The sequence below is a fragment of the Palaemon carinicauda genome, chromosome 17 (genome assembly GCF_036898095.1).
Source record: "Palaemon carinicauda isolate YSFRI2023 chromosome 17, ASM3689809v2, whole genome shotgun sequence".
NCBI classification, from domain to species: domain Eukaryota; kingdom Metazoa; phylum Arthropoda; class Malacostraca; order Decapoda; family Palaemonidae; genus Palaemon; species Palaemon carinicauda.
Genome location: NC_090741.1, coordinates 55094876 through 55111302, shown reverse-complemented (window position 1 = coordinate 55111302; position 16427 = coordinate 55094876). Strand labels below are relative to the sequence as shown.

The 16427-nt window shown below is 34.2% G+C and overlaps 1 protein-coding gene across 1 annotated transcript; it reads left to right on the top strand.

Moving 5' to 3' along the window:
• The first annotated feature begins 1842 nt into the window (after nt 1–1842).
• On the top strand, nt 1843–13851 carry LOC137656755 (alcohol dehydrogenase class-3-like). The gene is made up of 8 exons (XM_068391015.1): nt 1843–2013; nt 2145–2246; nt 3956–4097; nt 8471–8694; nt 9793–9879; nt 10808–10937; nt 13022–13288; nt 13553–13851. The coding sequence occupies exons 1-8, from the start codon at nt 1993–1995 to the stop codon at nt 13732–13734; spliced, it is 1155 nt and encodes a 384-aa protein (XP_068247116.1). The 5' UTR covers nt 1843–1992; the 3' UTR covers nt 13735–13851.
• The last annotated feature ends 2576 nt before the right edge of the window (nt 13852–16427 follow it).

Sequence of the window (16427 nt, the reverse complement as noted above, 5' to 3'; positions counted from 1 at the left end):
CATAATAGTAATCTTGCTGGAAGAGGGATTACTTTAGGTTCTATGAGAGTTTTCTGTTTATATTTTGTGAAGATTCTAGTGGTCATAATGGTAATCTTGCTGGAAGAGATTACTTTAGATTTTATGAGTTTTCTGTTTATATTTTGTGAAGATTCTAGTGGTCATAATAGTAATCTTGCTGGAAGAGGGATTACTTTAGGTTCTATGAGAGTTTTCTGTTTATATTTTGTGAAGATTCTAGTGGTCATAATAGTAATCTTGCTGGAAGAGGGATTACTTTAGGTTCTATGAGAGTTTTCTGTTTATATTTTGTGAAGATTCCAGTGGTCATAATGGTAATCTTGCTGGAAGAGATTACTTTAGATTTTATGAGTTTTCTGTTTATATTTTGTGAAGATTCTAGTGGTCATAATGGTAATCTTGCTAGAAGATTAACTTTCGGTTATATGAGCGTTTTCTATTGTTTATATTTACATATTTATCACATTTACCTGTAGATAATAATAGGCATTTCAGTTTGAATTAATAAAACTAGTTTTGATGTTTTTTATTTCCTAGTTTTCTTTCCTCACTGGGCTATTTTTTCATGTTGGAGCCCTTGGGCTTATGGCAACCTGCTTTTCTAACAATGGTTGTAGTAGTAGTAGTAATAAAAATAATAATATTGACGGTATCAACTTCTCACTTAGAATATTATGCTTATTCTAAACTTTATAAAAAGTGACAAAAATGTACAGGAAATCTAATTTTCATAGCAGACTAAGACTTCAAATATCACATTATTAAAAAGAGTAAACGAAGTTAATGTGAAAAATTCTTTGAACATTACTAGATTACTAAAATAACGTCATTATTATTATTATTAAAAGCTGAACTACAACCCTAGTTAGAAAAGCAAGATGCTGTAAGCCCAAAGGCTCAGACAGGGAAAAATAGCTCAGTGAGGTAAGAAAATAAGGAAAGAAATAAATTACATAAGAAATAAGGAACAATTAAAATAAAATATTTTAAGCACAGTAACAACAATAAACAATCTTTCTTATATAATCTATAAAAAAGCTTATGTTCGCCTGTTCAGCATAAATACATTTGCTGCAAGTTTGAACTTCCGAAGTTCTACCGATTCAACTACCCGATTAGGAAGATCATTCCATAACTTGGTCACAGCTGGAATAAAACTTCTGGATTACTATGTAGTATTGAGCCTTATGATGGAGAAGGCCTGACAATTTCATTTGGTGAAAGCTGTGACCAAAATAAACTTATCACTTATTGGCACGTATATTTTCTTAATTATGTCTCAACCTCTGCCTTATTCTGTTCAAATTCGTACATCTTGTGGTAGCCAATATGGTAACGTCCCCGACTGGTGATCGCCAGACTGTGGTTCAAGTCTCGCTCAAGTTAGTTCCTTTGGTCGCTGCAATCTAACTATCTTTGTGAGCTAAGGATGGGGGGTTTGGGGGAGCCTTAAGTATTAACCAGGCTACAACCCTACATGGAAAAGCATGATGCTACAAGCCCAAGGGCTCCAACGGGGAAAAATAGTCCTGTGAGGAAAGGAAACAGGAAATAAACTACCAAAGGAGTAAACACACTTATTATAAGCACTGATAAAAAAGAAAAAAAAAGTTTTGATGCTTGGAAGTCTTATCAGTCTTAAGATTGTGGTCACGATCAATCATCATCTCCAAAAACAATCCTTGGAAAAAGTCTTAATCAGGTTGACGTCAGCAAACTCGACTGTTTTCAGGAAACCTTTTAGTAATATTGATAAGTATAATGAAGTGCCATTATGTGACACTGTCTTGGAGGAGGGCGTTTAGTACTCTTGATAAGTATAATGAAGTACCATTATGTGACTGTCTAAGAGGGGGTGGGGGTAGAAATAACGAAAACCGGATTCACTCCTCTATAAAAGCTATCCGATAAGTCTCCTGACTTGCAGTTTCTGACGAGAAACTTGAGAGTGAATCTTCGCTGACTGTAATAATGGCTACTACCAAAGGACAGGTAAGGGAAAGATATCGGATATCAGTGAGTAAAACATAACCTTCTTCCAACTTCGTTGGCGGAGGTAATTAATCAGTACGAATATAATATAATTTAAAATTTTTAATGAGTACTCTTCTTCTTCTCTAAAGGTTATAAGATGCAAGGCAGTCGTTGCTTGGGAGAAGGAACAACCTTTGTCGATCGAAGAAATCGAAGTGGAAGCCCCCAAGGCCCACGAAGTCCGCATCAAGGTTAGTAACGGTTCTATAAGTTTTATTCCAGCTGTGACCAGTTTGCGGAACGATTTTCCTAATCGTTGAGTTTGATCGGCGGAGCTTTCAAACGTAGACTTGCAGAGAATGATGAGGGGTAGATGGAGATGGTTTGGGCATGCTCTTCGCACTCCCCAAGAGAGATTAGTTCACGAAACTTTCAACTGGGCTCCACAAGGCACTAGAAGAATTGGATGGCAGAGGCCCACATGGCTGAGGACTATGAAGCGTAGAGTAGATGAGTGGAGAAGTACTGGTATAAAAGCTCAAGATAGACAACTGGCGAAATCTAACAGAGGCCCTTTGCGTCAATAGGTGTAGATGATGATGATAGCCGTTAAGAAAAGTGTTCTTTGGAAAAGGCAACATATATACAATTAACTGAGCTTTTGTTTTGCATGATAGTTAATTTAATCAATGCAAGCATTTTATTAATCTTAAAATAAATTCATTAGAAAACAGAATTTCATACTATATTATAATGTAAACTGAACCAATTTGTGAATGGCGGATAATCTAACGTATATTTCAGCAAAGTTATAAGCATAACTAAGGCATTCAAGAGGAAACTGAGGACTTTCTTCTCAAAGGGCTTCTATAGTGATGATTTAACAATAAACGAGCAATATGCAGTAATATCGTGTGAAATGTTAAATGCTTTCGAACGAACATGATAGAATGACTATGGATGTCCTGTAGATTAGGGTTCCCCTGCTGTATATGACCCTAGGAGGATTAATACTACTGGAGATGCCCTGACTCAGAATTCTTTCCTGAACCCGTGAGGGCAGGGTTTGGCCAGATTCACCCCTTCAAACTGTCAAATCTCGATCACAAGTTAATCCTCCGACAGCGTACTGGTACTTAGTCTGTTTTACCCAGACCTTTGTTTATAGCCGATAACTGTTTTCTTGTGCTATTTTATTAGCGATGGTCCCTTCCTGTGATGCTTTATCAAAAAAAAAAAAAAAAAAAAAAATGTTAAACTTGTAGCTCAACTTATTGGTGAATCAGTTACAAACTCCTTGGAATAATGAACTACAGTAAAATCGTTGACCTTTATAGCCGTCTATGGATGACACTGAACACAGCTTGTGATAATCTGACAACTGTTGTTACTGACTTTTGCCTAAAGGCAGCAACTGATTTTTTTTCGTACAACCAAGAGCAGCACAGGAAGGAGCCATCGCTAATGAAAGCACAATAATGGTTACTGTCTCTAAACAAAGGTCTGAATAGAACTGACTACAAATTCCAATACAGTGACAGAGATTAACTTGGAGGATCATGAACTGACAGTTTGAAGGGTAAAAGTCTGGCTTCCCTTAATCCGGGTCAGGGCATCTCCAGTTATTTTTCCAGAAAAGTAGCCTTTAACGTATATAATTTTCAAACGAACATGATAAAATGACTGTGGAGGTCCTGTAGAGAGTAGGGTTCCCCTGCTGTATAGGACCAGCAAAGCAGTCCTTAAAGTAAATGATATTCAAACGAGCATGATAAAATGACTGGAGGTCCTGTAGAAAGTAGGGTTTCTCTCATGTATAGGACCAGAAAAGCAGTCCTTAGAGTAAATAATTTTCAAACGAACATGATGAAATAACTTTGAAGGTCCTGTAGAGAGTGGGGTTCCCCTGCTGTATAGGACCAGAAAAGCAGACCTTAAAGTAAGTGATTTTTTTTTTCAGATCATAGCAACAGGTGTATGTCACACAGACATCAGTGGCTGGAAAGGCATTCTTCCCTACACGAGATTCCCAGCTGTCTTGGGCCATGAAGCCGCTGGAATTGTGGAAAGTGTTGGAACTGGAGTCACATTCTGTAAAGAAGGTTAGATGAAAGTGCACGGATGTGCGTTCTTGTTGTGCATGCTTACTTCCGGGTTCCTGGTTCCTTATTGCTCACTCCGCAAAATAAGTTTGCGGGCACTCTGTCATTTTAAAGATAGGTGCAAAGCTTCTAAGCTTATTCTTATTATCGTTATCAAGTTTATATTACCTGTGCCTTAAATAAATTAATACCGTAATGAGATTCTCAATCTTTACTTTTATTCCCTTCTACCTTGAAATTAGATAGAATAACACCTTGCTTTCATCAATTTTGGCAACCTATTGTGGTCAGTTTGGACTTCTTAAATTATTCTTTTATACGCATTACCCTACAGTAGTGATCGGGTTGTTCAGGTCGAGGCCACGCCTTGCATCGGCGCATCTTGTGTCTTTTAGTTTTGTGTGTTCCTTATTTTCACTAGGTCTTCTCTTTTTACTCACATTTGTTGTAGTACACTTCTTATTTTTAATATTTTTTCACAAGAAAAGAATTTTCCAACTTTTTGTGGAACTGTTTGTGCACTATCTTTATTCTTTTCACCCACATTTGTTTAACACTTTTCTTTTTCAATACACCCCCCTACAAAAAAGGAACTTTCCAACTGTTTGTGAATTTTCCAACTGTTTGGGCACTATCTTCGTATGGTTGTTGGAGTTCTGTTGCTTTTTTTTTTATCGCTAAACTGTTTAAAAATGTTAAGTCACGCTCGTTAGTTTAGTTTTAGTACGCCTTGCTTATAGTAAGACACGGGCTCTTGCACTAAGGCATCCCATAAGAGTCACTATCGTTTGTTTATAAATATGAGCTTTGAAGAAAATTTGTTCTAATAAGCAGATTACTACTAAATTAGATTATCTTTGGATATTTTCAAAGGCTAATAATTTATGTAACGGCTATATTTAAAGTTTGTACTACTAAATCTTAGGGCATTCTCCCAGGCTAATAATCTATGTAACCTTAAAAAAAAAAAGTTAGCTACCACTACTAGTAAACTGATCATCTTGAAGACATTCTTCGTGGTAAATACTACTAAATTGATCATCTTGAAGACATTCTTCGAGGTAAATACTACTAAATTGATCATCGTGAAGGCATTCTTCGAGGTAAATACTACTCAATTGAACATCTTGAAGACATTCTTCGTGGTAAATACTACTAAATTGATCATCTTGAAGACATTCTTCGAGGTAAATACTACTAAATTGATCATCTTGAAGGCATTCTTCGAGGTAAATACTACTAAATTGATCATCTTGAAGACATTCTTCGAGGTAAATAATACTAAATTGATCATCTTGAAGACATCCTTAGAGGTAAATACTACTAAACTGATCATCTTGAAGACATTCTTCGAGGTAAATACTACTAAACTGATCATCTTGAAGACATTCTTCGAGGTAAATACTACTAAAATGATCATCTTGATGACATCCTTAGAGGTAAATACTACTAAACTGATCATCTTGAAGACATTCTTCGAGGTAATACTACTAAACTGATCATCTTGAAGACATTCTTCGAGGTAAATACTACTAAATTGATCATCTTGAAGACATTCTTCGAGGTAAATACTACTAAATTGATCATCTTGATGACATCCTTAGAGGTAAATACTACTAAACTGATCATCTTGAAGACATTCTTCGAGGTAAATAAGACTAAATTTATCATCTTGAAGACATCCTTAGAGGTAAATACTACTAAATTGATCATCTTGAAGACATTCTTCGAGGTAAATACTACTAAATTGATCATCTTGATGACATCCTTAGAGGTAAATACTACTAAACTGATCATCTTGAAGACATTCTTCGAGGTAATACTACTAAACTGATCATCTTGAAGACATTCTTCGAGGTAAATACTACTAAATTGATCATCTTGAAGACATTCTTCGAGGTAAATAAGACTAAGTTGATCATCTTGAAGACATCCTTAGAGGTAAATACTACTAAACTGATCATCTTGAAGACATTCTTCGAGGTAAATACTACTAAACTTATCATCTTGAAGACATTCTTCGAGGTAAATACTACTAAATTGATCATCTTGAAGGCATTCTTCGAGGTAAATACTACTAAATTGATCATCTTGAAGACATTCTTCGAGGTAAATACTACTAAACTGATCATCTTGAAGGCATTCTTCGAGGTAAATACTACTAAATTGATCATCTTGAAGACATTCTTCGAGGTAAATACTACTAAACTGATCATCTTGAAGACATTCATCGAGGTAAATACTACTAAACTGATCATCTTGAAGGCATTCTTCGAGGTAAATACTACTAAACTGATCATCTTGAAGGCATTCTTCGAGGTAAATACTACTAAACTGATCATCTTGAAGGCATTCTTCGAGGTAAATACTACTAAACTGATCATCTTGAAGGCATTCTTCGAGGTAAATACTACTAAACTGATCATCTTGAAGGCATTCTTCGAGGTAAATACTACTAAACTGATCATCTTGAAGGCATTCTTCGAGGTAAATACTACTAAATTGATCATCTTGAAGACATTCTTCGAGGTAAATAAGACTAAGTTGATCATCTTGAAGACATCCTTAGAGGTAAATACTACTAAACTGATCATCTTGAAGACATTCTTCGAGGTAAATACTACTAAATTTATCATCTTGAAGGCATTCTTCGAGGTAAATACTACTAAATTGATAATCTTGAAGACATTCTTCGTGGTAAATACTACTAAATTGATCATCTTAAAGACATTCTTCGAGGTAAATACTACTAAATTGATAATCTTGAAGGCATTCTTCGAGGTAAATACTACTAAATTGATCATCTTGAAGGCATTCTTCGAGGTAAATACTACTAAATTGATCATCTTGAAGGCATTCTTCGAGGTAAATACTACTAAATTGATCATCTTGAAGGTATTCTTCGAGGTAAATACTACTAAATTGATCATCTTGAAGACATTCTTCGAGGTAAATACTACTAAATTGATCATCCTGAAGGCATTCTTCGAGGTAAATACTACTAAATTGATCATCTTGACATTCTTCGAGGTAAATACTACTAAATTTATCATCTTGAAGGCATTCTTCGAGGTAAATACTACTAAATTAATCATCTTGAAGGCATTCTTCGAGGTAAATACTACTAAATTGATCATCTTGAAGGCATTCTTCAAGGTAAATACTACTAAACTGATCATCTTGAAGACATTCTTCGAAGTAATACTACTAAACTGATCATCTTGAAGACATTCTTAAAGGTAAATACTAAACTGATCATCTTGAAGACATTCTTCGAGATAAATACTACTAAACTGATCATCTTGAAGACATTCTTCGAGGTAAATACTACTAAACTGATCATCTTGAAGACATTCTTCGAGGTAAATACTATTAAACTGATCACCTTGAAGACATTCTTCGAGGTAAATACTACTAAACTGATCATCTTGAAGACATTGTTCGAGGTAAATAATACTAAATTGATCATCTTAAAGACATTATTCGAGGTAAATACTACTAAACTGATCATCTTGAAGACATTGTTCGAGGTAAATAGTACTAAATTGATCATCTTGAAGACATTTTTAGAGGTAAATACTACTAAATTAATAATCTTGAAGACATTTTTAGAGGTAAATACTACTAAATTGATCATCTTGAAGACATTCTTCGAGGTAAATAATCTATATAATCTCTAGTTTTGGCGATTTATGTAAAGCAATAAGACCAAACACTTATCTCTTTATTCTTACTTTCATAAATGATAATTTCAGTAGTTCTATATTCAAAATCATAACTGCCACTTGCACATTTTAGGAAGACATTTACTTTTCTTTAAAACTTTTCTTTATCACAAAGGGGAAAAAAGTCCTCGGGAGAAACTTTTCCTGATAGATGAAGTTTCTTAATAAACGTGAGATAAAATATCTTTAATTCCATGTATAAATAGCACTTTTTTGAACAAAATAATTGAATTTTATGACTTCTTCCTTGTTCTATCACAGTGGGAAACCCTAGGTAGCCTACTATAGGACCTACAAGATCTGTTTATTATTATTATTATTATTATTATTATTATTATTATTATTATTATTATTATTATTATTATTATTATTATTAAGCTACAACCCTAGTTGTTGGAAAAGCAGAATGCTATAAGCCCAGGGGCTCCAACAGTGAAAATAGCCCAGCTAGTAAAGGAAACTAGGAAAAATAAAATATTTTAGAACAGATACATTTAAAATAAATACCCCTATATAAACTATAGAAGCTTTAGCATTCTTAGGTATTTAGAGTATAAACATTAAGTATGAGGAGTATTGCACAGTATTACGTAACTGCATATGCATACATAAAGAAATAAAATTACTTCAATATACATTCTTCCACAGGTGACCACGTAATGCCAATCTTCCTGCCCCAGTGCCAAAAATGCCAAGTCTGCAAATCTCCAGATAAAAACATCTGTGATAAATTCATGGTTCCTCCCGAGAAAGTTGGTTTCATGTCTGACGGAACTACGCGGATGACTTGCAAGGGGAAGAAGCTCCACCATTTCTTAGGGACTTCAACTTATTCTGAATACACTGTTGTGGATGAGAGTCAAGTTGTGAAGGTATATTTCATAAGTATTGTCGATTAGTTAAGCCCAAGTTATTGTTTGTAAAATTGGGTAATAGATACCAGCGTTGCTAGATGGGTTAGTGTAAAAATCCCCAAAACCTATGATAAAAAATCCCCCAAATTCCTAAAAATTCCCCCAAACAACTCAAAAATTCCAATTTCCACAAATATATTTTCTTCTGATCATGTAGGCTTTCCTCGTATAGAAATTACTCACCATGCTTCATATAGAGTGCTAAGTAAACTAATTGCAAAAATATTAAGATTTTCTCATTTTTGTTTCTTCTCCATAGAAATTTATACATAATATCCGCATTAGACTTCCAAAATCTAGGGATAAATCTCCATATCTGGCAACACTGCTAGATACACAAGGGAGTGTTTTGATTTTGGTAGGTTGAGTTCGCTGTGTAGGCTACTATTCCTGACTATTTAAAAACCATACAATTTCTCGCCTTAACTTTGAAGGTGCCTAAATTGCCATACATTAAGGAGCCTACATTGCCATTAGTTAAGCTTAAAACTATTACTTGTATGCAATACTAAATATGATAAAAGATATACAGTATTTTCATTTTGCTAGGTTGAGTTCGCTGTGTACATTTCCTGATTTTTTTCCTTAAAAGCTATCATACCATCTATTGCCTTTCCTTCATTAATTCCAAAAGTTTACTTCATCGTTATGTGGGCATGAATACTATGAATATCAGCACGTTTACATAGAAATAATTGAAAAATTTGAATAGATAACTAGCTAAAATTAGATGATAATGAAGAGGTTGGGAGTGTAGGAAATTTTCAAGGGTTATAATGGCTTTTTGGTATTTGCAAACTTGAATCGGCATAATCCAATAAAATCAGTCTTGTGATATAGAAATACGAAAGGATATTTTTTCTAGTTATTCAAACCTCACGATGTCTGCCGTTACGTGGGCTACTGTAAAGATTGTCTATATTTTAATGTTTATAGCTAACCTCTAGCATTCTTAAGGTCTCTCTAGAGTTAAAAAAATCTTTAAATTCCCCTAGTTATAGAAGCGGGTATTAAATAAATAATACTAATGACTTATTTCTTCTATTTCTCGAGCAGATTAACAAAGACGCTCCATTGGACAAAGTTTGCATTCTCAGTTGTGGCGTCAGTACTGGCTATGGCGCGCCTATCAAAATAGCTAAGGTAATATCAGCATAAACAGATAACTGCAACATTTAAGGAAAAATTAAATGAACTAGATTGTTTTATGTTCCTGAATGTAACTGTTACATTGTTAACTACAGCTATGAACTATCTAAATGACATGAACTGTACTGTTATTGTTCAGTGGCTATTTACCTTTTGGTAAGGGTAGAAGAGACTCTTTAGCTATGGTAAGCAACTCTACTAGCAGAAGGACACTCCAAAATCAAACCATTGTTCTCTGGACTTGGGTAGTGCCGTAGCCTCTGTAGTATGGCCTTCCACTGTCTTGGATTTTCTGTTTTAAGTATTTATAGTTTATATGTGAAGGATCCAATTCAGTGTTGTTACTGTTCTTGAAATATTTTATTTTCATTGTTTATTCCTCTCTTGTAGTTTGTTTATTTCCTTGTTTCCTTTCCTCACTGGGCTATTTTTTCTGGTGGAAACTTTGGGGTTATAGCATCTTGCTTTTCCACCTAGCGTGTGATAATAATAATAATAATAATAATAATAATAATAATAATAATAATAATAATAATAATAATAATAATAAAAAAAATAATAATAAAGATAAAAATAATAAAATAATAAAATAATATATTAATAATATGATTTTATTATATGATATATTAATATGATATATTGATAATAATAAAATATATTAATATTAATAATAATATATTAATGATAATGATGATATATTGATAATATTAATAATAATATAATATTAGTAATAATAATATTAATAATGAAAATAATAATAAAAATAATAATAAAACTAATTCGTACTGTGGGATTTTCCATAACTTAACCTTCTCCTGAATGGTCTCCCTAGTCCCCACATTTATGACTAAATATTCCATATATTAAATTGTCAATCGTAATTATTATTATTATTATTATTATTTTTTTTTTTTTTTTTCAGGAAAAGCCAGGCTCAACCTGCGCTGTGTTTGGGCTTGGAACCGTTGGTCTTGGAGCTGTCATGGGATGTCGAGCCCAGGGAGCCAAGAGGATTTTTGGAATAGACATTAATAACGACAAGAAAGAGATTGGTGAGAGTCTTAATTTTACTATTTCTTTTAAGTTCTCGTCATGTTTTAATAGTTAGTCTCCCATAATGGACGGCTGGAACATTTTAATAATAAATACGTTGACTAAGTAGGTCTATTTTTTTTTTTTTTTAGAAAATGTAGGCCTATTATTGAATTTATCTATAAGTCTAATTGATGATTGTTTTTTTTAGTTTTATTTTAGTTATTTTATCGATGGTTGAGGCCATTTGTAGAAAAATATAATCTTTAATTTGATTTTTCTTTATATTTCACTGGAAGCAAAATCATTACGATTTATGAACAAATATAAATGAATTGTAAATAGAAAAAAATTATCTAAATTTATTCATATTAAGTAGTTTTATAAAGCCTAATTGAATAATATTTACTAAATACTATTGTCAATTAATGGAAGGCAGATTACCATGAATTAAAAAGAGATTTCTTTGGAATATTTCACTAAAAGCAAAAGGACCCACAAGATAACTAGTTACTTAACAGTTTTAAAAAGTTAATCTAGCTATCAAACATGGCACTTCCTCCAATTTTGGGAGGTAGTGGACATAAAAAAAAAAAAAAACCTAAAGAGGATTTTTTTCTAGTAGTTCCTCTTTGCCTTATGAGGGACAGAAAAGTTTGGTTGCTACTGCTATGGTGCTCCCGTATTCCACCACAAAATAAAGCTTCATATACTTACTCGGCAGTCCCTAAGGCGACGCAAGGTTGCAACAGGTCCTATCTGAGCTGCATCACAATCGCTCGCTATTCATTAATATTTATAGCACGATCTTTTGCCTCTCACATCTAATCTCCTGTCACCTAGAACTTTCTTTCACTCCATCCATCCACCCAAGCCTTGGTCTCCCTCTTGAACTTCTCCCATCAACTCTTACATTCATAATCTACTTCTGCAAATGACCATTTTCCGTTCTCTCTACATGGCTAAACCACCTCATCGCATTCATATTCACCCTAGCTGCTAATTAATTTCTTACACCTGTTCTCACCCTCGCCTACTTCGTTCCTAACCCTGCAATCGAGATGCACTAGCCATACTCCTTACACATAATCTCAAACACATTCCATTTTTGCCTATATTCGCAACTTTGATCCACGGATCACTGTTGGTACGATCATTTTCTCATACAGAATTCTTTCATCCCCAACCCCTATTCTTTACCACTCCCTTCACTGCCCCCAACACTTTACATCCTTCATTCACACACCGACGTATATCTGCTTCCACTCCACCATTTTCTGCAACAACAGACCCCAAGTACTTAAACTAATCTAATTCCTTAAGTAACTCCATTCAACATGACATTCAATCTAGCACCACCCTCCCTTTTCGTACATCTCATAACCTTACTCTTACTCGCATTAACTCCTAAACTTCCTTCTCTCACATACCCCTCCCAACTGTCACTAATTGACACAGCTTTTCCCCCGAGTCTGGAACCCATACAGTATCATCCGCAAAAAAAGACGGATTTATCTCCCATTCATGATCACTCACGTCTATCCATTTCAATCTTCTACCAAGCACTCGATCATTCAACTCAATTTCAGCTCGATTAACAAACAAATTGAACAACTATGGCAACATCACACATCCCTGTCTCTGCTCCATTCTCGTTGGAAACCACTCGCTCACTTCCTTCCCAATCCTAAAACACGCTCTATTGCCTATGAACAAATTTTTCACTGCTTGCAACAACCTTCCTCCGATTCCAATAAACCTCATCACATTCCACATAACTTCCCTATCAACTATATCATAAGCTTTCTCCAGATCCAATAATGCAAAATATGCTTCCTTACATTTTGCTAAACATATCTGCCAAACAATAAAAATCTAATCCATACATCCCCTACCTTTTCTAAAGACACCCTGTACTTCTAAGACTGCATCCTCTGTTTTATCAGTGAAAATTAACAATACAATCTTATATTTGCTGCAAAAACTCTTGTTATAACAGATTTCATCAACATATTTGTAGCAAAATCTCTTGGTGTAATGGATTTCATCAACATATTTGCAGCAAATACTCTTGGTGTAACAGATTTCTTCAACAAATTTGCAGCAAAAACTCTTGGTGTAACGGATTTCATCAACCCAAAGGAGCTAGGGAAGCCAATCCACGAAGTCCTGATTGCGGAAACCAACGGTGGCTGCGACTCGACTTACGAGTGTATTGGGAACCCCGATTTGATCAAGTCTGCCCTGTATGCCTGCAAGCCCGTAGGAGGCCAGAGCATCGTCGTTGGAGTTCCCGCTCAAGGGAAGACGGTGACCTTCGACCCATACAATCTCCTATATGGTCGTGTATGGACTGGAGAATTTTACGGAGGTAAGGCTAGGTAGCCGGACTAGATTTAAGCTAGTAATTTATTTTTGTAACCAAAGACTATAAATTATATTGTGATCTAGTAAAGCTTTTAAACTATTACATAAGACTAAGTCTAAGGATTTCATGATATAAATTAGTAATTTATTTTTATCATATAACCATAGACTATTAATTATATTGTGATCTAGTAAAGCCCTTAAACTATTACACAAGACTAATTCTAAGGATTCCATGCACCTTAGTCGTTTTATCGTATCCATACAGGTTTCAAACCCAAAGATGACCTCCCAGGCCTAGTTGAAGATTACATGAAGAAGAAGATCATGTTGGACGAGTTCATAACGTCAACAATGGCAATCGAAGATATCGGCAAATCAATTGAGCTGGTGCTTCAGGGCAAAGCGACGAAGATAGTTTTGTATTTCAAACCAAATTTCGTGATATAATGGAGCCAAGAAGAGTAGGGGAAACATTTAAGAACATTTATGCAACCAAATCAAAGTATTGTTGAGTTTACTGGTATCCTTTTGAAGGACTAAACACTTTCTTTTTAAATAAAACTTTTATCATATGATTGAAAAATTAAATATTATTTAATTACCTCTTTGTATTAGGATTTTTAATGTTTAGTATTAATTGAATTAACTCTTGATAATAGCTCTTTTGTGTTTATGGCTAGCAACTCTACTGAACTTTGATCCAGAAATTCAAAAGACTTTATAGAAAATGTTAATTAAGATTTTTCATCGTAAAGTAAAATATTTGGAAAAAAGTTAAAAAAATATATAGTTCAGTATATAGGAAGTTGCGATCTTCAAAATTTATAAAACTAAATAAATGATTGAATTTTTAGTAAATGCACCGTAAGGGAAAAAATGTCAAAATATTAATTTCAAATATATTTTTTTTCCTTTTTAAAATCCCAGGAAATAATCTGATAACAACCACACTTGATGAAAAGTTTTGTATGTGTGTGTTGTAATTTAGGCAATGTGGACCTGGTGATGGTGCCAGAAGGCCATTCAGCCTGCAACGGGAAAGAAAACTTACAATACGAACTAAATCTTGAAGTCTGGACAACGATATGGAAGAAGGGAATTGGGCAGAGAGCTCTTAATATGACAAAGGAGTTTGGAAAGACATTCTTCAGGTTAAATTATCAATAACCTTGTGGTGGTAACGTCCATCCCCTCCAGTGATGCCACAGGAATATTAAACAATAAGCTCACACTAAACATCCAAAAACTGGAAGATATTAAGGCTTTCAAGAAGAAACTGAAGGACTTTCTTGTAAAAGTACTTAGATGACGTAGATTTGGCAATAAACTAGCCATATGCGATGTGTGAAATGCCGAATGCCTTACAATGTAAACGATAACATGACTGAGAAGCGCCGTTGCAAAGGCTGTACCTCACCCCCTGAACCTGAACCCGAGGTCCTGTAGAGAAGAAAATAATGACAAAATTAAGATTTATTAAAGGAAATGGCCCACTGCCTTATATTAGATTAATTAATCTGGATAAGGTATCCCTTGTGATGAAAGCAAGGTTAAATATGCTCAACTTAAAAGCAAATTTTAAGGGAAAATTGAAGATAATTTGTGTGACTTGCAAAGATGAAGAAGATACTACTGAACATTTATCTTTATGCCCAAAATTAGGGCAGCTAATGAATGTAGACATAAGTTGAGGTACGCTGAAAAATCCTAGCAGGGATCTGGCTGCATTCATAGGTAGGGCAATGCATATAAAAGAAGAATTTAAGAAGTCCAAACTGACCACAATAGGTTGCCAAAACTGATGATAGCAACGTGTTATCCTATCTAATTTCAAGGTAGAAGGGAATAAAAGTAAAGATTGAAAATCTCATTACGATATTAATTTATTTAAGCCACAGGTAATATAAACTTAATAACAATAATAAGAATAAGCTTAGGAGCTTTGCACCTATCTATAAAGAGATAGAGTGCCCGCAAACTTACTTTGCGGAGTGAGCAATAAGGAACCAGGAACCAGGAACCAGGGTAGAGTATTCTCCCTGCCGTATAGGATGAAAAAAGCAACCATTAAAGTATGAAATTTATCATAATTCTAACAGCAATAACAAAATGTACATTAGAATATAGGAAATTTCTAAAAAGAGATATTCCAACCTTCTGTTGTTCTGTCATTTTATTAGCAAAGACCCCAATTCTAAGAAAGGAACAATAGCAAGAAAGTAGTTTTATGAATGGTTCATATGAAGGTAAAGAATTTTGGTAGTTGAAGTAAAACTATTTGCCCTGACTCACAAAAGCAAATGCGTAACTAAGTCTCCAACCACCGATTAATAACCGATGCAAATATTTTCTAAAGCTTTGAATCTAGAGAAAAAATAACTCTTTTATCTTTAAATCAACCAAATACAAAACTGAAAAAAAAAAAATTAAATACTGGACGTCCAAAAGATGAAGTGAGAAATGAAGTGTTATATAGTTTTTTGTTTTTTCTAATAAAATTTTGTCTTGCAAATAACAGTACCAGAACTAAAAAAAAAAATAGTGGATACTTCCATGCTAGTGATTGCGAAGCTTGTACATCTACTGCATATACTTAAAGCAAAGATTTCAGTAAAAACTTTTCCGGGAAAAGCAAAAATAATACTTAATGATTTTCACTCGACTCAAGAAAGAAGATGCCAAGAAGGTAAAGTCACGAATTATGTACACTGTTGGTAGACTGATCAAGAACATGAAGCTACAACCAGTAGACAACACTTTGGATAAAATCAGTAAAGACATTAATTCATGGCTCAATGAGTTCGAGTCATGGTACTTACACCGCGAATCTAATCTGATTTCATGATTCTGTTGATTCTCAGACTACTGAAAAAGAGGGATAATCATTTGCCATGCAGAACATAATCATGCTTTTAATTACCACTGAAATGCACAATATAAAAAGTTAAAAACTCTGTTACCCAAGGAAGATTTGAGAGGACTTTTGAGGGGGGTGTTTTTGTGGCCTTGGATTAGAAAATTTTGAAGGCAGAGGTTTTGTCTGACCAAAATGTGAATGTAATTTTAGCCTTCTAGAAGCGTTGTAAACGTTATAGATGCTGTCTGAGAAAAGATCTAGCAGTGATTATAGCCTTCTGGAA

Excerpts from the sequence above, each read along its gene's own strand:
- LOC137656755 (XM_068391015.1), top strand. The coding sequence starts at position 1,993 with ATGGCTACTACCAAAGGACAG. Across the intron at positions 4,098-8,470 it reads AGTCACATTCTGTAAAGAAG|GTGACCACGTAATGCCAATC; the intron begins GTTAGATGAAAG and ends ATTCTTCCACAG. Across the intron at positions 8,695-9,792 it reads ATGAGAGTCAAGTTGTGAAG|ATTAACAAAGACGCTCCATT; the intron begins GTATATTTCATA and ends TTTCTCGAGCAG.